This window comes from Geotrypetes seraphini, chromosome 18 (assembly GCF_902459505.1).
Source record: "Geotrypetes seraphini chromosome 18, aGeoSer1.1, whole genome shotgun sequence".
NCBI lineage: Eukaryota > Metazoa > Chordata > Amphibia > Gymnophiona > Dermophiidae > Geotrypetes > Geotrypetes seraphini.
In genome coordinates, this window is record NC_047101.1 from 43576892 (window position 1) to 43604101 (window position 27210).

General features: G+C 44.6%; 1 protein-coding gene across 5 annotated transcripts in view; it reads left to right on the top strand.

Annotated features, from left to right (window-relative positions):
- Positions 1-27210, top strand: part of PCDH1 (protocadherin 1) — a 480648-nt gene that overhangs the window by 137971 nt on the left and 315467 nt on the right. The window contains exon 4 of one of the 5 annotated variants that reach the window (XM_033927158.1): positions 12291-13023. The exons of the other annotated variants lie outside the window; for them this stretch is intronic. Coding sequence (XP_033783049.1) covers positions 12291-12296 — 6 coding nt within the window. The 3' untranslated portion in view covers positions 12297-13023. Of the gene's footprint in view, positions 1-12290; positions 13024-27210 lie in introns of those variants that run through there. 5 annotated transcript variants of the gene reach the window in all.

The window sequence follows — 27210 nt, forward strand, 5'->3', positions numbered from 1 at the left end:
CTGTTTGTTGTTTATTGAAAGCTTCTATACCACTACTAATGACTGGGAAGTCAATTCAGAGCAGTTTATATGAGCTTGTATAATGGTGTTACGATAACATGAGCTTCAATAGTGGTGTTATTATACAGAGTTAGTGTTTCTTTTGTACTTCTGGGCATCATGGTATGGTACATTTACATATCCTTTACCGAGTATACAGTATTTACACAGTATCCTTGAGGAAATGTCCATAGTCTGTTATTGAGAGAGACATGGGGGAAGCCACTGCTTGCCCTGGATCGGTAGCATGGAATGTTGTTACTCTTTGGGATTCCGGAAACTTGCTATTCTTTGGGATTCTGTATGGAATGTTGCTACTCTTTGGTTTTTTGCCAGGTCCTAGTGACCTCGATTGGCCACCGTGAGAACGGGCTACTGGGCTTGATAGACCATTGGTCTGACTGAGTAAGGCTATTCTTATGTTCTTAAAGCTAGCGATCGTTGCTAAACCTGTTTTGACAGCTTTAGCGACGATCACATTTAATGGGCACAGATGCTGTGCATGTTTTGCATTCATAATATCTGTCCCATTAAAAAAAGAAAAAAAGCACCCCCTCGCCAATGATGACCCTCCTTGACAAACCGGCACTGCAAACCAACCCTCTACTGCAGTAGTGAAAATAACAGGAGGTATGCCCAATTCCTCCTGCCAGTGGAGCCCCTCTGAATCATCCCTTATCCTCCCCCTTCCCCCTTCAAAAAAAAAAAGTCAGGAGGGATGCGAAGGAGGAGGGAAGCATGGTCCTTCCTCCAAGGCCCACCAATCCTAAATGGCAGACCTTCCCTCTGTGCATCATGTGATGCATGGGGAGGGGTCCAAGGCCCTGATTGGCTCAGATTCCTAAGGCCCTTCCCAAGGGGACGGATTGCAGTCGTCTGAGCCAATCTGGACTTTGGGCTCCTCCCTCTGTATCCCATGTGATGCACGGAGAAAATCCTAAGGTGCCTGAGCCAATCGGGGCCTTAGACCCCCTCCCCATGCATCACATTTGTACCGAGTAGGGAAGGCCCACCATTTAGAATCGGCGGGCCTCAAAGGAGGAGGGATAGTGCTTCCCGCCTCCTTCTGGACAAAGGTATGGGGGAGAGCTTGGGAGAGCTTGGTGGCAGGAGGGAGTGGGCATCTCTCTCCTTCCCCCCTCTAACCCTCATGGGGTCCAGGATTTCTCTCCCTCTGCCACCCTATGGTTTACAGCAGTGATTCCCAACCCTGTCCTGGAGGACCATCAGCCAGTTGGGTTTTCAGGATAGCCCTAATGAATATGCATGAGAGAGATTTGCATATAATGGAGGTGACAGGCATGCAAATCTGCCCCATGCATATTCATAAGGGCTATCCTGAAAACTTGACTGGCTGGTGGTCCTCCAGGACAGGGTTGGGAATCACTGGTCTACAGCATCCCTCCGCCTTCCTTCCCCTCCCCTACAAGATATTGCCTCCCCTGGGGTGACAACTGCATTTTAGCATAAGAAGTGGAATCGCTCTCACCCCCTCTGAACTTCCTGATTCTGAGAGGAGCAGAAGCCAATAGGTCTTGAGCATGTGCACATGCTCAAGGCCCCCCAAGCTGGCCAACCATGGGGTTCCTCTTTTTATGACAATTGTAGAGTCACCATTCTGAGGGAGGGAGATAAGAAAATAAACATTTTGTGAGGGAGAGAGACAGGGGAAGTAAATTTGGGGAGTGCCATGGCATCTGTGGCTGCCCCCTTGTTCTGATACCTTTGAATTAAATAGACATTGGATCTTTTCATCTCATGCTCAGGTAAGACCTCCAAGCATGCACTGTCAAAGCAGGTGCTTGAGGACTGCATCCTCTTTGCTCTGTCACCATAGCTTGTATTTCAGTTGTGTGATTGAAATGTGTATTTTTGCTTAGATTGTTTTTATAACTAGCCTGACTTTCTGGGTTTAGTACTATGGGTAATCCTGTTTTCAAGCAGAAAAAGAGCGGTGTGAATAGGAAACTTTTCAGTCACACGTGACTTGCTTGACAAGCTGTGTATAACGTAAATGGTACGCTCTGTGCCTAAGGGACAAAGTGGGTTGAGAGCGGGCATGCTGAGAGGAAAAGGAGCTATTGCTGCATCCTTCCATTTATTCTGGCTTCCTTCTTGCTCCTCGGATCCCTTCAGGAGCCTCGTCCAGTGAATGCTTCACATAACAGATTTATCTTCACTTAACACAGACAGGATCAGGAGAAGACGGAGCTAGTTAAGAATCTCCAATCAACTGTAAAATTGTGTTCTGCATTTTTTTCACTTTAAGGGTCGGGTGCTAGCAGAGAGCTATAATAGCCTTTTAGTAGTGCAAAGCAGGAGGCAGACTGAGGTGGGGGTTAGAGAAGGAACAAAGCGATCTGCCCAGCTGAGATGCTGGGCTTTAGGTATTATAGACAGGGAGTGGTATGACTTATGTACTTGAGCTGTGGATGGCTGGATTGAAAATGATACATGACTGAACTATCACTTCTCCCTCCGTATTCACTGTGATAGAGGATTAACAGAACCGCAAATACAGAAAAACTGCAAATAACTTTTTCATATATTATTTGCTGTTTTCGATTAAAAACCATCGTGTATGTGGTGAAACCGCGAATAACATGGTGGGAGACCTGGCCTGTTCCTGAAGGAGAGACAAAGCACGGGGAAGAAAGTGTTGGGAATCGGTGATTTTCTCTGTAAACGCTTGGAATCAGCAATTTCTCTATGCAAGCTGACGTAATTTGGGGGAGGAGCCAGCAAGCTAAAAACCATGAATAATCGGAACCGCGATTGCTGAAACTGTGAATACGGAGGGAGAAGTGTCAAGTGTTTGTTTCCAATACTGCTGGGCCAGTGATCATATTTGATGATTTTAAGGTAGTCAAATAGGTAGAAAAGGTGACCATGAATGCCAGAAGCATGTTTGCATGCATAGGAGAGAACTGGCCAGTGGGAACAAGGAGGCGATGGAGACTCTGTATAAGTCTCTGGAGACTGCACTCGAAAAGAATATAAACAGGAGAGCAACTATAAAAATGGTCATTGGTCTTCATCATAAAGAATAGGAGACAGACTTAAAGACCTCAATATCTATACTTTGGATGAACGGTGGTATAGGGAAGATATGATAAGGAAGAATAAAAGCTAGAAGGCAGGCCATATGGCCTATATCTGCCTTCATTTGATCTGTTTCTGTGTATTATATACTAGTGGATGATTAACCAGAGTCTGTCCTTTCCTCTAATGGAGGAATAAAGATTTACTGGTTGTTTCTTCCTGGTTTCGCTACAGGAGTGTTGAGGTGAAATGAGACTTGATATGCCGCCTTGTGACTTGCCCAGGGTCATAAGGAACCACAGTGGGAATCGAACCCAGGTTCCCAGGCCACTGCATTAACCATGAGACCAATCCCAGACGGATTTTTAAAACCCAGCAGTTTGTCTGGGTTTCAGAAGGCCCCGAGCTCAGGGCCGTGTCTGGAAGGGCCTCCAGGCATGCGCAGATGCGATGCGATGGTCACATGTATGCGCACACGTGATGTCATCGCGTCGCATCTGTGCTTGCTCGGAGGCCCTCCAGATGCGGCCCAGACTTGAGGAAGAAGAAACAAAGTTTGTGTGGGGCCGGGGGGGGCAAAACGGGTTGAGGTTGGGCGGGACCACGTGTCGCAGGGCGGGACCACGTGTACTTATTTTTCATGAAGAAATCTGGTAACCCTAGTCACTCCTCTACTTGAGTAAGTCATTTAGGAGCATTTTGAAGATAATACTATGTGCTCTAAGAGATGCCAAGGGGGAGCACTTTTGAAAAAGTGAACTATTTTGACCCTGCTTCCCAACCCAGTTCATGTTTTGCTCTTTTCTGTCCATACCCTGCTCTCCCTCCATCCTCCCTGCATCACTTCCCTGCTTTCACTGCAACCCAAATAAGTGTCGGATCATATACCCCTCCCCCCCCCTCCCCCGTTCATCTTGCAGCAGGAAATGTTTACATGACACTGTTCATGCTCGTGTATAGGCAGAGGAAAATAGTCCAGTGACCTCCACATTCTCTATAGGTGGCCCAAATTTGGGTGCAGATTCTAAATCCTTTTGCAAACTAATTAGTCTATGAGCCGTTAACAATAATTTGGTGTTAATTGCAGTTTGGTGAGTTTACATGCCTTTATTTTATAACACACAACTCAAATGGGGGCGTGGTCATCAGAGGGGCGTGGGTGGGTCGGTTAGGCGCAATGTTATAAAAACATAATCATTTATGGAGCTAACTGTCATTAGTTTCGCATCAGCTAACATTGAAAATTTTAGGTGTTAGCTTTGGTTCAAAACTATCCTTTCAATCATAGTTTTCTACTGCAACACAACGTAGTTATTATAAACTACATTTTATTCGTTCAATATCACACCTTTTACTTCCTTCTGCTATTAATATTCTCATTCATTCTTTAGTAATCAGTACATTTGATTATTGTAATTCTTTATATTATGGAGACAAAAGGATTTGCATCGTCTTCAATTAGTCCAAAATACTTCAATTAAAATGATTTCAGGAAAAATTTTTTTTTATCATGTTACCCTATTACTGAAATCAGCTCACTGGTTGCCAATTGAACATTGCTTAACATATGTATAAAATCTTACTTTTGGTTTTTAAGATGTGAGTTATCGAGAGAAGGAGATCGATTAGCTATCTGATAAGAACATAAGAATTGCCGCTGCTGGGTCAGACCAGTGGTCCATCGTGCCCAGAAGTCCGCTCCCGCGACGGCCCTTAGGTCAAAGACCAGTGCCCTAACTGAGACTAGCCTTACCTGCATACGTTCTGGTTCAGCAGAAACTTGTCCAACTTTGTCTTGAATCCCTGGAGCGTTCCAGTATTCCACCACTCTCTGGGTGAAGAAGAACTTCCTTACGTTAGTACGGAATCTATCCCCTTTTAACTTTAGAGAGTGTATTTACCATCTCGTACACTTCGCTCTCTTCAACAAAATCTTCTTATGATTCCTTCTTCAAGACACATTACATACACATCTATTAGAGACTTCATTTTTTTCAGTTAGTGGTCCACAACTCTGGAATGCTCTTCCAAATCGTATTCAATTAGAATTCAAACTTGAGCGTTTTAAAACTTTTAAAAAAACTTTTATTGTTTATGGATGCATTTGGTTGACAATTTAATAAATTTATTTGATCAAGCAGGGCTTAGCGAAGTCAATCTGAAACTAGGAGTACATAATCAGCTTTTAATCTTATACTTTATTTACCTGATTTGAAGTCCTGCTTTTTTATTATGTATTTTTGGTGATTTTGGTGAATTTTAACAGCAAGAGAGAATTTTGTTAGTTGTGTACTAAATTGTATTTTGAATATTTCATTATGTTGATTTGCTTTGATTGTATGTCTTTTATGTCTATTGTGATTTTATTATGCATGTTACATTGTTACCCACATAAAATTGTTGGATATGCAGGCTATAAATTTTTAGATAAATAAATAAACTTTACTATTAATTTTGTAGTTCTATTTTTCTATTTTAATTTATTTTTACACATACTTTCATTATGGGCTCCTTTTACTAAGGTGTGCTAGTGTTTTTAGTGCAAGCACAAAATTACTGAGCGCTAAACCGCGCGGTACGCTTCTAGAATAACGCCAGCTCAAGCGTGCGTAGCAATTTAGCGCGCACTATTCTGTGCGTTTAGGCCCTAACGCACCTTAGTAAAAGGAGCCCTATATGTAAACCACAAAGATGTTTTGTGAATGCAGTATATCAAATGCTAAATAAACTTGCAAACTTGCAGACTTGCAGACTTGGTACTCCAGGGTTCAGCATGCATATGTGCTGCATCCAAAGTTCGGCAAGAGATCCATGCTAAGCTAGTATTCTGCCCCACCCCCCTTAGCGCTCAAGTCGTGTACTACAGTTGTTCTTAAAGCTGGCCTGGGAGACACCCCAGCCAGTCGGGATTTCAAGATACCCCTAATGAATATGCATGAGTAAGATTTGCCTATAAAGTAGGTAGTAGGCATGCAAATTTCACTCATGCATATTCATTAGGGATATCTTGAAAACCCGACTGGCTGGGGGTCCCCCAGAACAAGTAGACAGTGGTTCTTAAACTACATTCTACAAGGGTTTTCTTTCCTATAACGATTGTATTTCTACCCCATCTTCCTTCTGTATCTTGTTAGTCTCATCCTTTTTGTCCTATTTGTGATAAGCCATTTATTTAAGTTGCTTTAATCTTTTTTTTTTTCTTTTATTGTATTGTACCTGGTGTTTTTATTTTCTTTTATTTTGTATTCCAGATTATTTTTATCTGTACATCGCTTCAAAGTTATAGAAGCGATAGTATCAAATTTTAATAAAAACTTGACTTTGGGTGGGAGATGGCCTCTAAAGTGGAGAAGACTTAGCAGGTCTGAACAATTCCTTTCTCCCTTCTGCCCTAGGACCCTCTCCACCCAACTGTCTTTCTTGTTTCAGATCCTTTTTTTAAATTGTTTTATTTTTTGGTGGTTGGGTTTTCTTTTCAGATTTAACTCTTGATTTAACTTCTGTGTTAAGCCAGGATAACTTCCCAGAGCTCTCCCATTTATCTTCATAAGTGTTGCCACAATCTATCACATCTGTGGCAAGCAGATACCCAGCATCAGTTCACTTCCACATCATTCTCAATATCTGTCATTGATGGGCTGAGTCATTTGCTCCCTGGTGTTCCCTTAGGAACCCATGATGGCTCCTTGTCATTGCGAACCAGTGTTTATTTCCCCCCTCCCCCCCTTCCTGTGACAGAGTGCAGAGACCTTGTAGCATGATACCCTGGCAAATAGCAGCAGAACGTGCATGTCTGTCTTGTGGCACAATAGGAGTGGGCCTTTTCCCACTGGAAAGCCAGATCGCCGCACAGTGCAAGACTTTAAAAAAAAACAGAGGGACATGTCAATTTTGCCTTTATTTGACGGGCAAAAGTAGCAAATAAAGCTAATTGGAGTTGGCACTGCAGTGCCGGGGAGAGTCTACCAATCAATTTCCTTTTACATGTGGTTGCTAATCAGCAATGGCAACTTTTTCTCTGAAATTCAATTCTGTGTTTAATTACCAAGGACTGGGGAGATAGAATCCAATCTTGGTGCATCAGAGAGCTCATTTTTCCTTTAGTTCAGGGTTCTGTTATGTTCTAGAGCAGTGGTCTCCAACGCCAACACTTTGCAGGGCCACATTTTGGATTTGTAGGTACTTGGAGGGCCTCAGAGAAAATAGTTAATGTCTTAGTAAAGAAATGACAATTTTGCATGAGGTAAAACGCTTTATAGTTGATAAATCTTTCCTTTTAGCTGTCTTAATAATAATATTGTCATTTATAGCCAAAGAGACATATGATCAAGAAACTGTTTTTTATTTTACTTTTGTGATTATGATAAACATACCGACGGCCTCAAAATAGTAGCTGGCGGGCTGCAATTGACCCCCGGGCCACGAGTTTGAGACCACTGTTCTCGAGGAATTCTATGGAATAGACTCCCCCCACAGATCAGATCACTTTAGGTAGGCAATAAAACATACCTCTTCACCTAACTCCCCTACCCATGACTACCAACAATAAAATTTTAAAAACACAAAGCACACTGTACGCAGAGAAAATGTTAATTATCATTTATATTCCGCGGGTTTTCAAAGAGGTCAAGGCAGATGATTTTATGCAATGTCACCTCAGTAACAACTATACAAAAATAGACAAATATACCCCCTCCCCGCGATAGCGTTTTTTAGCGCAGGGAGCTGTGCTGAATGCCCCACGCTGCTCTCGAAGCTCATAGGCTTCCTGCGCTAAAAACTGCTATTGCAGTTTAGTAAAAGGGGCCCATAGTGCAAAATATAGACAGCATATATAAATTCTCAAAACGGACACATTTTGATAACTAAATTGAAAATAAAATCATTTTTCCTACCTCTGTTTGGTAATTTCATCAGTCTCTAGTTGCACTTTATTCTTCTGACTGTGCCTCCAATATTTCTTCCCTTCTTTCAGCCTCCTGTATGCTTCCTCTCCTCCAGACCTCATTCCCTCCCCAAACTTTTTCTTTGTTTCATCCTGTCCTCTTTTTTCTTTCTCTCTCCATGCCCCCTTTCTTTCTGTATGTCTGTCTTTCTCTCTTTCTCTCCGTGCCCCATTTATTTCTTTCATCCTGCCCTCTTCTTTCTCTCCAAGCCCCCTTTCTTTCTGTATGTCTGTGTTTCTCTCTCTCTCTCCGTGCCCCATTTCTTTCTTTCTTTCACCCTGCCCCCTTCTTTCTCTCTCCAAGCCCCCTTTCTTTCTGTATGTCTGTGTTTCTCTCTCTCTCCGTGCCCCATTTCTTTCTTTCTTTCTTTCACCCTGCCCCCTTCTTTCTCTCTCCATGCCCCCTTTCTTTCTGTATGTCTGTGTTTCTCTCTCTCTCCGTGCCCCATTTCTTTCTTTCTTTCATCCTGCCCCCTTTTTTCTCTCTCCATGCCCCCTTTCTTTCTCTATGTCTGTCTTTCTTTCTCTCTCCATGCCCCCTTTCGTTCTCTATGTCTGTCTTTCTCTCTCTCTCCCCATGCCCCATTTTTTTCTTTCTTTCACTCTGCCCCCTTATTTTCTTTCTGGATCCCTGTCTCTCCCCCCCCTTTCTTTCTTTCTGGCTCCCTGTCTCCCTCCCCCCTTTCTTTCTTTCTCCCTGCCCTCCCCCATGCCACCGCCATTGGGAAACATACTGCTGCCACCACGCTGCCGGGGAAAGGCTGCCCCTGGCCATCGGAAACAGGCCAGCGCCGAATTCGCCCTGCTTCTTTTCCCGTGGGCTGACCAACTCTGGCTGCCCGACGTCAATTCTAACGTCGGAGAGGACGTTCCGGGCCAGCCAGGCAGCGATTGGCTGGCCCAGAACATCCTTTCCGACGTCAGAATTGATGTCGAACGGCTAGAGTTGGTCGGCTCGCGGGGAAGAGAAGCAGGGAGGGAGAACTCGGCACCGGCTTCTTTCTGATGAAGGCAATGGCAGCCTTTCCCCGGTGGCAGCCTATTCTCCAGTGAGTGGCCAGCTGTGCACCCCCTTGGGCCCTGCACCCGGGGCGGACCGCCCCCCCCCCCCCTTGGTACGCCACTGGATTCCGTACAAACGTAAGAAAGTTCTTCTTCACCCAGAGAGTGGTAGAAAACTGGAATGCTCTTCCGGAGGCTGTCATAGGGGAAAACACCCTCCATGGATTCAAGACAAAGTTGGACAAGTTCCTGATAAACTGGAACATACACAGGTGAGGCTGGACTCATTTAGAGCACTGGTCTTTGACCTGGGGGCCGATGCGTGAGCGGACTTTTGGGCACGATGGACCACTGGTCTGACCCAGCAGCGGCAATTCTTATGTTCTTAAAGTCAGTTTAAAAAAATGCCCACTTGAACATTTTGACTAATAAGACGTCTAAGTGCCGGTTTATGCCATCTTTTGGATGTCTGTATTTTGAAAATGAGCATCTTTGTGTACTAGTCATAAATGGAATATCTTGTTATATATCATTTTTGGTTAAAGAATGTCAAAAGCCATAGGAAAAAAACAATCATTAGCTAGCATAGATATAAAGCTGTTTTTCAGAACAAGAATTATTTAGTATAAAAAGAATATATTCCAATTAACAAACAATCTCGCCTAGAAATGAAAAAAGAGATAGGCAAAACAAAAATATTATTGTCCTTTCTAGGGATGGGCGTCATTTGAAATTAATGCCATTTGCCATGGTGCAATTGCCCCCAGGTTCTGTATATAGGGCTAGATTCACTAAGGGCATGGATCGGATCAGATCTGATCCATGAGGTAACTGATCTGATCTTTGTCCCAGGTGCTGATTCAAAAATTGCCCTCATGCAAAAGAGGGCAATCGGAATCACGCCCCCAACCGCCTGCCTGGATCACTCTATAGTGAGCCCAGTGCATTCGTAGACCATCTGTAGATGGTCTGCGTATGCGCTGGACCTCCGGGCCCGGCAGATAATTTTTTTTAAAACTTTTTATGGAGCCTGTGGTTTTAATCCTCTTTAAGCCCGTATGTTAAAACCATGGGCTTGCACTGCGGGGAAGGGTGGGAGAGTCGGAGCAGGGAGGCGATCAGGGCGGTGGGAGAGTCGGGGCTGCAGGAGAAAAAACAGCTCCTTTCATTATAGCCAAGGGATGCAGTTCAGGTCAGGCAGAAGATCGGGGCTGACAGGGCAGAGAGCAGGGCGGCAGAAGGCAGAGCAGTTGGAAGGGGTTTGAGCAACTGGTCCTCAGCAGTCGCTTGTTTGTGATCGGCCAGCCCAGTCGGTGTTGCAGGGTTTTGGTTAGTGAATCACATCTCTGCCTACTTTGCATGTGTGGATTGGAGGATGGTCTGAAGAGAGGTAAGTGAATCAGGCTGGAGGGAAATCGGGTCGCAAAGGGGTTGCAAACCAATAAGTACACTATTGGTTTGCTTAGTGAATCTAGCCCCTAGTGATTAAAGTTGTATGTGGAAATTTTGCACGCAGCTTAATTGTTTAACAAGCCAATAACTGGCCACTAACAAGCAATTGTCAGCACTAGTTGGCACTACTTAGAATTTACACTTGCAACTTTCAAAGCACATTCTATAAAGTGGTGTATGTAAATGCTAATGTGCGGATTACCAGAGCTGGTAAGGGCGTTACTAGAAATTATGCACACTTATAGAATTTGCTCAATCTGTGCAGAATTTAGGTGCGGGCATTTACACCAGCTGTTAGTTGGCATAACGTGCCTACATTTTAGACTTGGGGCTGGCCACGATGAGTATTCTATAAACTACACCTAATTTTAAACTATAAACTTAACCACCTAAGTTTAGTGATTAAATTGGATCTCATAAGTCGGTCCTATCTTTATGTGGTGTTGCTTAGGTGATTCTGTGCTAAATATCAAACTTAACTGAATAAGATATTGCCAACTGTATAAACTCAGAGATTCAGTGCTGGTGCCCAGACATAGCTTGGTATTAAATACCTAAGAATAATTCCATCGGAGGCTAAAAAAAAATCTGCAGCTGAATATTTACTCCGAGGTCTTTGTGTTGCACATCATAGTCAGTGTTGACTAATTTTAACCCCTGCAATTTGGGCCCTCCCCAGTGACCTGGGACTCATAGAGATACTGTCGCAGAATGTCTGCTGTTGCAAGTAGGGTAGTTTTTTGTAAAATGGACAGAGCTGTCATTTAAACAATGCTTCCAAGTGTTTTCAGAGTCCAGTTGGAGTAATTCTATGAGGCCCAATTGGTGATATAATAATAATTATACAAAGGCGCATAACCCCATAATGCACAGGCAACACAAAGGATTGTTATTTTTATTAAGGTCATATTAACTCTTGAGTCTTCTTTTCGTTAAAAGCCTAGGAGTTGGGAGACAGTGGTGTAGGTGGACGCCGTCTTGGTGGGGGCACCAGCACCCGTCCTACTCTCCACCCCCGCTCCCCCCACAACTGCGATTGCACCCCTTCCCTCGCACCTCTTTAACGTTCCCACCGTCAGCAGCAACCCCAAGCTGCTGCTTGCGCCAGTGTTGTCTCTTCCTCTGACATCACTTCCTGGACCTCACCTAGGAAGTGACAGAGGAAGAGCCAACGCTGGCGTGAGCAGCAGCTTGGAAGCTGCTGCTCATGCCAGGAATGTTTAAAGAGGTACGGGGAGAAGGGAAGGAGTGCGCACGAGCGGGAAAGGAGCGGAGGGAGGCAAGGACAGAGAGGAGTGCTTTCACCCTCGCTATGCCACTGGTTGGGGAAGCCAGAGTTCAAATCCTGGTCCTACTGATTTTCCATGGGACTTTGAGAAAGTAATTTCAGATACAGGTTAGGTTGGAAGCCCCCGGAAGCAGTGAAAAATCTGCAGTACCTGAATTACACCTCACCTTGAGCTCCAATTTGAAGCGGGCAAGTCTGTGAGTCAAATGTAGCTTTGTACACTGACCTCATTTCCTGTAGGGTCTGGAGCAACCTCCTGCTTGCATATCTCCCTTGCCTTTGTGAGATAAGAAAGGATATAAAGTACTGCTGACCAGAGAGAGAAAAAAAGGACACAGGCAGCCAGTCTGCATTCCATCAGATATCTAAGGGAGTGCCACTGGGAGGGCCTGGATGTGGCTTGGCATCTTGTAGGTTGAGAGTGACATGGCCCAGCTAATGCTATGTATATTATCTTAGAGAATTTGTTTCCTGGTTTATTTTAGGTCGATTAGTATTTATGTCCCTCTTACTGTCTCTCAGGGTTGAAGATTTGCCGGTATGAGATGGTGGAACAGCTGCCAGGGTGTTAATGGTTTCCAGATCTGCCGTGTCAGATTTCTGCTTGCATCTTCGGTTGAGATGGCAGCTACATGGGTGAAGAACGAGCTTGCAACTAAGCTAACTAAACAAAGACCTGAGCTCCTTTGTTTCTGAGCGTATCAATTGTGCTGTGACTCATTCAGCAGTGTCGGGACTTGAGTTCAAAAGTCCAAATGCTTTAATGGCAGTGGCAAAAAGAATGGAGAAAAGAATAAGATTCCTCTCGGAGCTCCTGTGGTCGCATCCATGCGCGAATCAACTCTATTGGTTACCTGTTGAATATTGCACTTGAACTACTAGTTTTGATATTTAGCTGCTTGTTTAATTTTATTGCTCCAATGATTTTCTGTCACTTGTCCGATTAAATTGTGCCTTCAAAATTCTCTTGTTACGCCCCTTTTGAAAGTAGGCAACTTGCCAGATTACTGGTTTGAGAGCTTTCAGGTTTTAAGCACCATGGCTGTGCAATAGTTTGCCTGCTGAGATGAAGGCTAATACTGATGCTTCTTGCTATCATAGTTTATTGAAAATTCATTTATTTAGGAGTGAATTTGGAAAAGAATATTTTTTTAAATAATTATCTGTATTTAGTATATGTGATGTTATATGTCTGATTTTATATGTATATATTTTATGGAATTTTATCTTGAACTCTTGTGATTAGGTGGATTAAAAGTTGTAAATAAATGAAACAGCATTCTCTGTTGACTTTGGGTCATCTTGGGCTTCTAAGATGCATGCCAGCAGCTTTCCCGTGGTAGATTATCTTGGCACCCTCATAGGTGGCGGAGGTTCTACTGCCATGGCACAACAAGAACATACCTGGATTCTGATAGGAACTGCATTCTGTAGGTCCTCTGCCAAGAAACTTTGTCTTTAATCCCCTGTCATGAATATCGATAAGGTGGCTGTGGCACATTCTAGCTGGACAGGAAACTCAGGTGTGGAGGAAGTGACACCCAAAACAGAGAACTCTTCAAACTTTATTTATGTTTGAAAAAATAGTTTCATTACATTGAAGCAAGTTTGTCTAGCCCAAGGCGTGGCCTTTTTAAATTAAGGGCTTAATGCTAGATTCTGCACTGAAGTAGATTCACTGAGGACATTATTTGAAACACTGTAAGTCGTAGACATCTCTATATACATGAAAGCCTACTGATCTTGTAAACTGAGGGGGAGTAATTTAATGGGTAGGTTTATATATGAGCCCAGACCAGTGGTCTCCAACTCAAACCCTTTGCAGGGCCACATTTTGGGTAGGTACTTGGAGGGCCGCAGAAAAAAATAGTTAATGTCTTATTAAAGAAATGACAATTTTGCATGAGGTAAAACTCTTAATAGTTTATAAATCTTTCCTTTAAGAAATTAACTATTTTTTCTGCGGCCCTCACAGTTAAAGTTTAACATCTTTCCTTTCTCAAAACTGACACATTTCAATCACTATACTGAAAAAAAAAATAATAATTTTCCCTACCTTTGTTGTCTGGTGACTTTATTTTTCTGTGCTTTTAACTATGTTTCAAGGGCCTTCTTGTCCTTTGTTTTTCTCTCCATCTTCACTTTCTGCCTTGTCTTGCAACTTAACATTCAATTTTTCTGCTTTCTTTTCAAAATTTACTTTTCCATGTCTTACCTTACCTTCCTATCTCGCTCTCCTTCCCTCCCTATTTCCATGGTCTGACATCTCCCTCCTACCTTCCTTCCTTTCCCCTGGTCTGGCATCTGTCTCCTTCCCTCACCCCATGCCCTGACATCTATCCCTCCCCCTCCATGGTCTGGAATCTCCTTTCCTTTCCCTCCCTCCCATGGACTTGGCATCTCTCGTTCATCTCCTCTCCCATGTCTTCCTTCTTCCTCCTTCCCTCTCTCTCCCCAATTGGCTGTGCAGCAGCAGCATTTCTCTTCCCCCTTCCCTGTGCAGCAGCATATCTCTTCCCCTTCCCTCCCCCCTCCCCTTCCCTGTGCAGCAGCAGCATTGCTGGCTGACTCCCTTGCTGCAGTTGATCGTTCTGTTCAAAGCTGTGGGAGGTGGCTCCTCGCGCGATCCGTGCCTGCGTCGTAAGCCTTCTCTCTGGTGTTGTGACATCAAGGGAGCACTCGTTAATCGCGTCCAGACTGCGGGCTGCAAAATAGCACCTGAGTTTGAGACCACTGGCCCAGACCTAGATTTCCCACAAAGAGAAGTTGGTTGTTGCCTAGAAGCACCTTCTTCTTAGACCTGAAAATACCTTTTTAAGAGCACCATTCATCCTGAGAAAGAGACCGATTGAACACATCCTCTTAAAGGTGCGGGGGCTCTTAGGTTAATGCTACTCAGAGCATTTGATATACTGCCTTTCTGTGGGTACAACCAAAGTACTATATGCTGGTACTTTTTCAGTCCCTAGTAGGCTTACAATTTTATGTTCTGGGACAATGGAAGAGTAAGTGACTTGTCCTGAGTTACACAGAGCTGCAGTTGGAATTGATCCCAGGTTCTCAGCTTGCTCCTCTAACCATTAGGCTTCTCTGGATACTTGTGAGGAAATGCAGCTAGTTTAAAATGGAAGTGGAGGCATCTCTTTCAGCAGGACCTGTGTTTAGAGGGGAATTTATCAACATGGGTTAAGTCAGGTTGTTTTACCACAAGTTGGGTTATTTTAGTGCAGGGCCCCATATTATATACTGAGACCTAGTTACTAATAAATGGGGTTAACAGTAAAATAGCATCGGTTATCCTACACCAGGGATAGGCAATTCTGGCCTTTGAGAGCCAGAGCCAAGTCAGGTTTTCAGGATATCCACAATGAATATGTATGAGATGGATTTGCATGCACTGCCTCCTTGAGATGCAAATCTATCTCATGCATATTTATTGTGGATAGCCTGAAAACCTGACCTGGCGCCGGCTCTCGAGGACCGGAATTGCCTAACCCTGTCCTACACTGATAACCTCCCACTTCCATAGCCTTGGAAAGGAACAGCCCCCTTTTCCCCTCCAACTACATGTGCCCCAAATCTACTTCTTTTTTTTTTTCTTTTGTTTTTGGTTCTTGCAGAGCTTGAAAATATGATAGTGAAGCAGAACTCTCCTCCCCCCCCCCCACTGGCAGAACTATAGGTGGAAGACTCCCACTCAGCTTAGAGCAGGGGTGTCAAAGTCCCTCCTCAAGTGCTGCAATCCAGTTGGGTTTTCAGGATTTCCCCAATGAATATGCATGAGATCTGTTTGCATGCACTACTTTCATTGTATGCTAATAGATCTCATGCATATTCATTGGGGAAATCCTGAAAATCCAATTGGATTGTGGCCCTCAAGGAGGGACTTTGACACCCCTGGCTTAGAGGAAACAGTGCCTGTAAACAAAAAAACTTTCCAGCTGATTAATGGACTTTAGTTTGACTACAATCAAGATTAGGGTTACCAGACGTCTGGGAAAACCCAGACATGTCCTCTTTTTAGAGGACTGTCTGGTGCCCGGATGAACTTTCCAAAACCCGGTAGTTTGTCCGGGTTTTGGAAAGCTCCAAACTTCGGCCGTGTCTGGAGGGCCTTTGCGCATTTGTGGATGATGTAACATGCATTTGTGCATGCTCAGAGGCCCTCCAGACGCAGGGCGGTGAAGGGGGCGGATCAAGGTGAGGCTGGGGACTGAATGGGGTTGTGCCATTTATCCAGGTTTCTTACAGCAGGAAATCTGGTAACCCTAATCAAGATGGATTGTCTATAAAAGGCAAAACAAAAACACATCAGTTCAGAGCTATATCAGTATCTATAGCCAAGTATGTGTAAAAGATGAGAAATCTGTAGAGATACCTTGCTGCATATTTTGACTTCACATTATCAACTGGGGAGAACCCATTTGGGTAGCTGAGTCATCATCCTTGTTGGCAATGAATTTGCTTTACCTAACAAAGGTTCTTCGTTGAAAGCAGGTTAAATTGGCCACACAGTCCTTGCCACTCAAAAAGCTACTCCAAAAAATTTCACCCACTTGTGTGGCCGACCTATCCTGCTCTCTGTGGAGAATCTCAGTTACAGGTAAGCAACTTTGCTTTCTTCTTCTGCCTTTCTTTTACTTAGTTTGCCTTTTTTTTTTTTGCAAAGCCTATAAATATTTAAAGATACTCCAACACCTGGGTTTTTCCCCCCTAATTTTTTCTGCTTATAGCTGAGTTAGCTAATTTAATTGCAATAAATTTCTGTCTGTCTTGAACCTTATTTCAGAGATGAGAAGCAGAGGAAGTCTTAGCACAGCCTTATCAGTTAGATTTACTGACTTTATGGCTTCACCTATTATGCACAGCACAACTGGAAGTCTCTCTCTCATCTCTTAATTCTTTTTTACCCCCCCCCCCAATCTTCTCCATCTTAAGAAATTCTTCTTTGCATTTCTTACTTAAAATAAAATTCTTTCTTATATCCCCAGCCCTTTTGATTTCTTTTGCTCTTTTTTCCTGCCTTTTTTCGGTCTTCTCTTTATAATGCAAGGGTGAAGGAGGAGGCAGTGAAGGGAGAAGCAACGGAAGAAATTGCATTTTGATAGAAATTGTATTGACAGCAAATTCCTTCTGTTTGTATCTAATGATCCTTATCTTCGTTACATTTTAATTACAGCTGAAATTGCATAGTAGGGAAGCTGAAAATTAAGTGCTGGGAGGTCAGGGCCTGTATGAGTGCAGAGGCACTGGCAGCCGCAGAGAGATGGTTCGCTGTCCAGTGCTATTGAAGTCATGCAACTGGAGGCATGACAGCACCTGTCAGAGGGGATATGATAGAGACTTACAAGATCATGAAGGGCATAGAGAGAGTGGAGAGGGACAGATTCTTCAAACTTTCGCAAAATAAAAGAACAAGAGGGCACTCGGAAAAGTTGAAAGGGGACAGATTCAAAACAAATGCTAGGAAGTTCTTTACCCAACATGTGGTGGACACCTGGAATGCGCTTCCAGAGAGCGTAATAGGGCAGAGTACAGTACTAGGGTTCAATAAAGGATTGGACAATTTCCTGCTGGAAAAGGGGATAGAAGGGTATAGATAGAGGATTACTGCACATGTCCTGGACCTGTTGGGCCGCCGCATGAGCGGGCTACTGGGCACGATGGACCTCAGGTCTGACCCAGCGGAGGCATTGCTTGTGTTCTTATGTCTGACAGATGTGTTGGTTTCCATTTTAATCTTTCCTATATTTTTGTCGGATAGGCACGTGGGATCTCTCGGAGAGAGAAAGAGATAATGGTTACTGTGGGTGGGCAGACTAGGTGGGCTGTCATGTTTCTAGGTTTTGCTTCTTTTAGGCTGCGTACAGAGAAGCCTTTAGGGCAGTGTCTCTCAAACTGTGTGCCACGGTTCAGTGGTATGCCACAAGAGATTCAAGAATTTTACTTTATTTTTAAAATTCCCTTCATAAATATACACTAGAATATGCCCTCTTATTTCAGAGCTTCCTTTCAAATGAAAGACTCGCCTCATGCGCATTTATGCCACGTAAGTATTTAAACATCTCTATCGTATCTCGCCTTTCCTCCAAAGTATACAGATTGAGATCTTTAACTCTGTCCCCAAACGCTTTATGATGAAGACCACCGATAGTAGCCTTTCTCTGAACTGACTCCATGTTTATATTTTTTTGAAGGTGTGGTCTTCAGAATTGTACACACTATTCTAAATGAGATCTCACCTCAGTCTTATAAAGGGGCATCAATACCTCCTTTTTTCTACTGACCATTCCTTTCCCTATGCACCCAAGCATCCTTCTAGCTTTTGCCATCACCTTTTCAACCATTTTTGGCCAGACATACATGAGGCAAGCCACTCCTTGCTCTGGGATCAGTAGCATGGAATGTTGCTAGTATTTGGTATTCTAGAATCTTGATAATCTCTGAGATTCTGGAATCATGCTGTTCTTTGAGATTATGTATGGAATGTTGCTACTATTTTGGATTTTTGGATTGGCCACTGTGGAAACAGAATACTAGTCTAGATGGCCCATTGGTCTGACCTAGTATGGCTGTTCTTATGTTCTTATTTCCCATATTGTTGCAAACAAATATGCATATGACCAAGGAAGTGGTTATGCAAATGGGACGCTTTTCTTATCACTTCATATAGTGAGTCATGTTGTAAAAACATTTCTGTGTCGGGTGCCGCGTGCAGGAGAAGGAAGCAGCAGTACTTGGTAGCCAGATCGAGCAGGGGAGAGCCTGAGGGACAGAGTTTGAAGCAGGAGAAGAAGGCAGGAAGAAGCACAGGGCTCGGGGAAGCGGCGAGAGTAAGCTCCGCCCACCCCACCGCGTCAGAGGCAGCGTCGGACTCCCCCTTGAAAAGGGGGCGGAGCCAACGGCGCACAGCCGTTCGGCGCGTGGCAAAGGTGAACGGCAAAGGCGCTCGCCTTAGCGAGAGCTCCTTTGCGAAGAGCATTTGCGGAGAGACAAGGCACTACTATCAAGAACAAACTGAGTAAGTCAGAGGGGTAAAGAAGCGACAAGCACAAAAGGAAAGCACAGAAGGTAAGAAAGAGACAGACACAAAGGGCCAAGCCATTACACAAGTATACCAAGGAGGCAGCAAGCAAGCAGAGGGAGAGAGGACACCAGCGGCTGGTAGAGAACGAGAGGACACCAGCAGCAGGTAAAGAGAGATACCAGCACAGAACACCAACACAGAGAGAGAGGACACCATCACAGAGAGAGAGTCAGGGAAGACACCAGCAGCAGATAGGGAGAGAGAAAGGACACAGAGCAGACACAAGTCACAAGTAATCACAAGTCACAAGTAATCTCAACTGGTATCTTAAATTAGGAACAACAATGGAAGCAGAGAGAAGCCAGAAGATGAGTTTTCCAGTGTTCTGCACAGACTGTCATATGTATGCAGTCGGTGTCAGGAGCTGAAAAGCTTGAAGAAGGAGGTCAAGCGACTAGAGGACAGGATACAGGAGCTAGAAGGTTTTCACATCACGGAGAGACACATTGAGGAGGAAGTCAGGGAACTCGAGAGATTCATTGAAGAGGCATACAGGACGAAGGTGGAAGAGAACGAACTTCAGATGAAAGAAGAAGCTACACGGATACCAACATGCAAGGGAGAGCAAGAAGAAGATTACCTCAAAGATGACACCCACAGAGGACTACTGCAAGAGGGGGAGATTTTGGCTAGTCGAGGCCCAGAAGTGGAAAGAGCGAAGCACATTGAGGACATTGACCTGAGACCGAAGCGAAACCTGAAGAAGGGAAAGTCAGCGATCCTAGTGGGAGACTCAATCCTTAGGCATGTGGACAGCCACATAGCAGGAGGGAGAGAGGACCGACTGGTGACATGCCTTCCAGGAGCAAGAACCAAGGACATTGCGGACAAAATTGAAATGATACTGGAAGGGGCGGAGACAGAAGAGACCGCTGTAGTGATCCACATCGGGACGAATGATGTCAGCAGGAGAGACTACAAAAGAAGCACGCTACTAGAACAGTTCAAGATTCTGGGAAGGAAGCTGAGGATGAGGGCCCAGAAGATAATGTTCTCAGAGATCCTACCAGTACCGAGGGCAGATGTGAAAAGGCAGGAGGAACTACAATCAATAAATGCGTGGATGAAAAGATGGTGCGAGGAAGAAGGATTCCACTTCGTGAGGAACTGGACGGCGTTTTGGGGCAAGAGCAAGCTCTACAGGAAAGATGGACTCCACCTGAGCACAGCGGGAACTAAACTCCTAGCAAACAACGTCAAGAGAGGAATAGACCTGGCTTTAAACTAAGAAGAAGGGGAAAGCCTACAGTTGACCTAGGGTCGACGATTCGGAAGACGGTATCCTGTGAAGATACTGAGGGGAAAAATGGCTGGGAAGAAATAATGGATAAATTGCAGGCATTGACTAACCCAGAAGAGGTTACAATGTTTACAGCAAAAGAAAAGAAATTAAGGACCGAAGCACAGGGAAAGGAAAGGAGGACAACAAAATATCAAGATCTAAATTGCATATATGCTAATGCAAGGAGCCTAAGAAACAAAATGGGGGAACTAGAAGCCGTGGTCGATGCAGAAGACATCGACATCATTGGAATCTCTGAAACATGGTGGAATGAGGAAAGCAAATGGGATACCAGCACTGCCGGGATACAAGCTCTATCGCCAGGACAGGGCAGGACAAAAAGGAGGTGGAATAGCCCTGTACATAAAAGAAAGCATACAATCCACAAGAATGGACACAGCAGAGACGACCAACAAGCTGGAATCTCTATGGGTTAAAATACCGGGAAGGAAAGGGCCTGAAATAAAGATGGGCCTATATTATCGCCCACCCGGGCAAACCGGAGATATCGATGAGGAAATGGAAGCCGAGATGAAGCGAGAATGCAAAAGTGGCAACACGGTTATTATGGGAGACTTCAACTACCCCGGGATAGACTGGAGGCTTGGAAGCTCGAAATGCGCTAGGGAGACAAAATTCCTGGAAGCCACACAAGATTGCTTCATGGAGCAGCTTGTTAGAGAACCGACGAGAGGAAATGCCACTCTGGATCTAATCCTAAATGGGTTAAGAGGACCTGCAAAGGACGTTGAAGTAGTGGGGACGTTGGGAAACAGCGATCATAATATGATCAAGTTCAAGGTTGAGGTAGGAGTATCAAAAGGCAAGAGATCCATAACGACAACCTTTAACTTCAAGAAAGGAAACTACGAAGCAATGAGGGAATTGGTAAGGAAGAAACTTAGGAACACTTCCAAAACATGGCTAACGGTAAATCATGCCTGGTCCTTCTTCAGGGACATGGTGAACGAGGTGCAAAATCTGTATATCCCCAGATTCAGGAAGGGGTGCAAAAAGAATCGAACAAAAGACCCGGCGTGGATAACCAAAACAGTGAAGGAAGCGATAGGCAATAAGAAAAATTCATTCAAGAAATGGAAAAAGGACAAATCTGAGGGGAACTGGAAAGAGCACAAGAAGTATCAAAAATAATGTCACCGTGAGGTTCGGAAAGCTAAAAGAGAGTATGAAGAAAGGCTAGCCAGGGAAGCAAGAAATTTCAAACCGTTCTTCAGATATGTTAAAGGGAAGCAGAGAGGAAGTGGGACCGCTAGACGACGGAGACAGGAAGGGAGTGGTGAAGGAGGAGAAGGTAATGGCAGAAAGGCTTAATATGTTCTTCTCGTCTGTATTTACTAACGAAAACACGTCCAACATGCCGGAACCTGAGCAATTCTTCAACGGAAGTCAAGCAGAAAAATTAACATTCATAGAAGTGAGCATTGAGGACGTTCGCAGGCAGATAGAAAAACTAAAAACTGACAAATCCCCGGGTCCGGATGGCATACATCCAAGGGTTCTGAAGGAATTAAAGGAGGAGATAGCGGAACTACTGCAGCAAATTTGCAACTTATCCCTGAAAACAGGCGAGATCCCGGAGGATTGGAAGATAGCCAACGTTAAGCCCATCTTTAAAAAGGGATCAAGAGGTGATCCGGGAAACTACAGAACAGTGAGCCTGACTTCAGTTCCTGGGAAAATGGCAGAAGCACTGATAAAAGAAAGCATTGATCAACATTTTGAAAAGCACGAACTTCTGATAGCCAGCCAGCATGGTTTCTGCAAGGGACGATCGTGCCAAACAAACTTATTGCACTTCTTTGAAGGGATTAACAAACAGATGGACAAAGGAGACCCCATTGACATCATATATCTAGATTTCCAAAAAGCCTTTGACAAGGTGCCCCATGAACGCCTACTCCAGAAACTAAAGAACCATGAGGTGGAAGGAGACGTACATAGATGGATCAGAAACTGGTTGGAGGGTAGAAAACAAAGGGTAGGAGTGAAGGGCCACTACTCCGACTGGAGGAGGGTCACGAGTGGTGTCCCGCAGGGCTCGGTGCTCGGGCCGCTACTATTTAATATTTTCATAAATGATCTAGAAACAGGGACGAAGTGCGAGATAATAAAATTTGCGGACGACACTAAACTATTTAATGGAGCTCGGACTACAGAGGAATGTGAAGAATTGCAAAGGGACTTGAACAAACTAGAAGATTGGGCGACGAGATGGCAGATGAAGTTCAACGTTGAGAAATGTAAGGTATTACATGTGGGGAGCAGAAACTCGAGGTACAACTATACAATGGGAGGGATATTATTGAATAAGAGTACCCAGGAAAGGGACTTGGGGGTATTGGTGGACATGACAATGAAGCTGACGGCACAGTGTGCAGCGGCCGCTAAGAGAGCGAATAGAATGCTTGGTATAATCAAAAAGGGTATTACAGCCAGAACGAAAGAGGTTATCCTGCCGTTGTATCGGGCAATGGTGCGCCCGCATTTGGAGTATTGCGTCCAATATTGGTCGCCGTACCTTAAGAAGGATATGGCATTAGTCGAGAGGGTTCAGAGGAGAGCGACGCGTCTGATAAAAGGGATGGAAAACCTGTCATATGCTGAGAGATTGGAGAAGCTGGGTCTCTTTTCCCTGGAGAAGAGGAGACTTAGAGGGGATATGATAGAGACTTATAAGATCATGAAGGGCATAGAGAGAGTAGAGAGGGACAGATTCTTCAAACTTTCGAATAATAAAAGAACAAGAGGGCACTCGGAAAAGTTGATAGGAGACAGATTCAAAACAAATACTAGGAAGTTCTTTTTTACCCAACGTGTGGTGGACACCTGGAATGCGCTTCCAGAGGACGTGATTGGGCAGAGTACGGTACTGGAGTTCAAGAAAGGATTAGACAAATTCCTACTGGAAAAGAGGATAGAAGGGGTATAGATAGATTACTGCACAGGTCCTGGACCTGCTGGGCCACCGCGTGAGCGGACTGCTGGGCACGATGGACCTAGGGTCTGACCCAGCAGAGGCATTTCTTATGTTCTTATGTACTTGACGATGGGAGTACACTTCTCCCTCTGTATTCGCTGCAATAGGGGGATTAACAGAACCGCAAATACTGAAAAAACGCGAATAACTTTTTCACATGTTCGCTGTTTTCTATTAAAAACCATTGTGAATATGGTGAGACCGTGAATAACACGATGAGAGACCTGGCCTGTTCCTGAAGTAGAGGCAAAGCACAGTGAAGAAAGTGCTGGGACTCAGCGATTTTCTCTGTAAACACTTGGAATCAGCGATTTCTCTATGCGAGCTGATGTAATTTGTGTGGGAGGGGCCAGCAAGCTAAAAACTACAAATAATCGAAACCGCGATTGCTGAAACCGTGAATACAGAGGGAGAAGTGTACATAAAATGGTGATAATAAAATTTCTACCTGTGTGAGAAAGACAGATGACCAGTACGTACCATTTTTTTAATTATTGAACATTCAATTAAGCCTACAAAACTAGTATACTATACTAAGAAAATGCAAATTTCAAGAAAATATAAAAGGAAAAATAATCTTCAAAAAGAAAATAAGAAACATGAAATCCACTCCAAGAGAAATTCAGGAATGCAAAAGAAGGTCTAGCAAAATAAATTTCCATTTATTATAAACTAAGTACAGTCAACTCATAATATTAACTCCGTTTAACATTCTTCAACAAGCTAAATCCAGAGAAGATACAGAAGAAGACACAAATTTATCTCTAATAAGCAATTCTAATTGGCCAGACTCTCAAACAATATATAACAATGCACTTACAAGGACACTTGAGAAAAAAGTACCCTCACCTCCAAAACCCTAGGTTTTAGATTTCAGGAAGGATTTCCTACATATCTGGGAGCTCCTAGCTAAATTGTGAGACATTGATATAGCCTGATCATAAAAAGAGCCGACTTTATAGGAAAATATTTTCTGAATGTACATACTTTTGTGACCTGGGTGTAACATGTTCTAGGACTGTGTTTGGATAGGATGTTGGTGGGGGTGTGATTTGTGCATACGTTATAAAATATTGCATTTGCATGCAGTGGTGTACCAAGGAGGGGGTGGGGGGGAGGTCTGCCCTGGGTGCACGCCTTAGGGGGGGTGCACAGCCAGCCAGGTCCGGGTCGTCCAGTGCTGATCCACGCAGGGCCAGCAAGATCGCATTGGGGCCATCGGCAGCGTCTGGGCTGCAACGGCGATGAGCGACATCGGTGGCCCCCCTCCATGTGACGCAATTCATGATCAGCAATGCCCTCTCCCTCCCCACCCCCCCGTGATGACACTTAAGATCGGCAACGGGCCTTCTTCTACCTCCGGCATCAACAGCACTTCAGATCGGCAAAGCGATGCTCAGTCAAAAGCTTCCCTCTGACTGAACTGCCTTGGCGGAAACAGGAAGCTGAGTCAGAGGGAAGCTTTGGACTGAGCACTGCGTTGCTGATCTGAAGTTCTGTTGATGCAGGTGTAGAAGGTCTTAAGTGTCATCGCGGGGGGGGGGGGGGGCTTACCGATCTTGTTGCCAAAATCAGAAGGGTGAGAGGAAGGGAGAGAGATGGGCCTGTGGTGGATGGAGAGATTGGGAGAGAGAAGAGGGCAGATGATGGAAGTGGAGAAAAGGGGGGGGGAGAGAGAAAAGAGGGCAGATGATGGAAGTGGGGAGAAGGGGGAGAGAGAAGAGGGCAGATGATGGAAGTGGAGAAAAGGGTGAGAGAGAAGAGGGCAGATGATAGAAGTGGAGAGAAGGGTGAGAGAGAAGAGGGCAGATGATAGAAGTGGAGAGAAGGGTGAGAGAGAAGAGGGCAGATGATGGAAGTGGAGAGAAGGGGGAGAGGGAAGAGGGCAGATGATGTAAGAGGGGGAGAGAAAAGGGCAGATGATGGAAGTGGGGAGTAGGGAGAGCAAATGCTGAATGGAAGTGGAGAAAGAGAACACATACTGGATGGAAGGAGGGATAAAGAAAAAGGGGAAGAAGATAGTTAGTGAGATAGTGGAGGGATGAAGGAAAGGGGTGGCTTGCTGTGGATAGACACAGTGAAAAGAGGGAAACTGAGGACTGCATAGTAAGAAAGAATTTAATTTAGATGGAGGCAGAAAATAAAGAAGGAAGACCAGAGGAAAGGGAAGAGAGAGATGCCAGAGAACGAGGAAGGAGACAGAGATATCAGATCTGAGCGGAGGAAATGAGAAGAGAGAGATGCTAAAAACCACAGGGGGGAGGGAAAGAGAGATGTAAGGAGAAAGATGTCAGACCATGAGGGAACAGAGGGAAGATGATGGATGCCAGACCAAAGGGGGGGGGGGATCTAGAGGAGAGATGGCAGGGGGAGACAGACAGTTTCTGGAAGGGGCAGACAGTGGATGGAACGGGCAGATGCTGGTTTGAAGAGACAGGGCAGACCCTGGAAGGATAAGAAGATAAAAGCAGAAACCAGAGACAACAAAAGGTAGAAAAAATCATTTTATTTCTATGTCATTAGAAATATATATCCTGCTAGAGACATAACTGGGGACTGCAAAGCCCAGGCAGTGCTTCTTTAGCTAGATGGAAGGGGTAGAGAAAGAGGGCACATGATGGAAGGAGGGAACATAAGAACATAAGCAGTGCCTCCGCCGGGTCAGACCATAGGTCCATCCTGCCCAGCAGTCCGCTCCCGCAGCGGCCCAAACAGTTCACGACCTGTCTGAATTACCAGAAGGGGCCCCTTGCCACCTTGGTTTCTCATTAAAGTCCTATCTTCGCATCAAAGTCCTCACCCTCTGGTCTTGCCCATGCACGACCTGGTTGGCTTTCTATACTTATTACCTGGTTAGCTTTCTATACTTGTGTTACATCCCAGCCTGATCACTTCCTCCGGTAGCGCATTCCAAGTGTTCACGACCCTTTGGGTGAAGAAAAACTTCCTTGCATTTGTTTTGAACCTATCTCCCTTCAGTTTCTCCGAATGCCCCCTCATACTTGTTGTCCCCTTCAGTCTGAAGAATCTGTCCCTATCCATCCTCTCTATGCCCCTCATGATCTTGAAGGTCTCTATCATATCTCCCCTGAGCCTCCTTTTTTCCAGAGAGAAGAGCCCCAGCCTATCCAACCTCTCGGCGTATGGGCAGTGTTCCAGCCCTTTTACCAGTTTCGTTGCTCTCCTTTGGACTCTCTCAAGTACCGCCATGTCCTTCTTGAGGTGTGGCGACCAATACTGAACGCAGTATTCCAGATGTGGACGCACCATCGCTCGATACAATGGCATGATGACTTCCCGCGTCCTGGTTGTTATGCCCCTCTTTATGATGCCCAGCATCCTGTTGGCTTTTTCGAGGCTGCTGCGCACTGTGCAGATGGCTTCAGTGACAGGACTTGGACTTGGCTTCAATGACAGGACTTGGGTAACTGCTCATGGTGACGAGCTGGGAGCACTTCACAAGAAGGTTTTTTTTTTTTTTTTTTAAAGAAACCTTCTGCAGGTCTGTTTTGCTCTGGGCAGGCGGCGCTGTGGCAGTGCCACAGGGAATACATTACCTCAGCAAGCTGAAGTCTTTTTTAATTGAATTCATTCTCCTTGATTTAACTTGCAAAAATAATTACGGTTTGAACAGGATTGATGCTACTGTCTGGGGACCTAAGGCTTCTTGTTCCATTTCTTCTCTCAGCAAAAACGAAATCACTGCTCTGTATTTTTCAAGCTTTGTTGCAGGTTTTGGTCATCTTTGGCTATTCAGTTTGCATCAGGACGGACACCTAAGAGACGACAAAACTCTGTTTAGCTCCAACATTATACTATAAATCTGTTTGTAGAATTATTTTGCATTAATAATGCCAGAATGATAAATTCACTGGAAACGATGCTATGTATCTATTCTTTGGAATTCTATAATGTTTTGAGAGCAGCATTTCAGATGTTACCTGGGTATACAGAGGCTTACCCTATAGCTATGTAATTCAGGATTCCACATTAGGAGTCGCTGCCTAGGAAAAGGATCTACCATAGGTATCATTGTTGAGGATACATTGAAACCCTCAGCTCAGTATATGGCAGT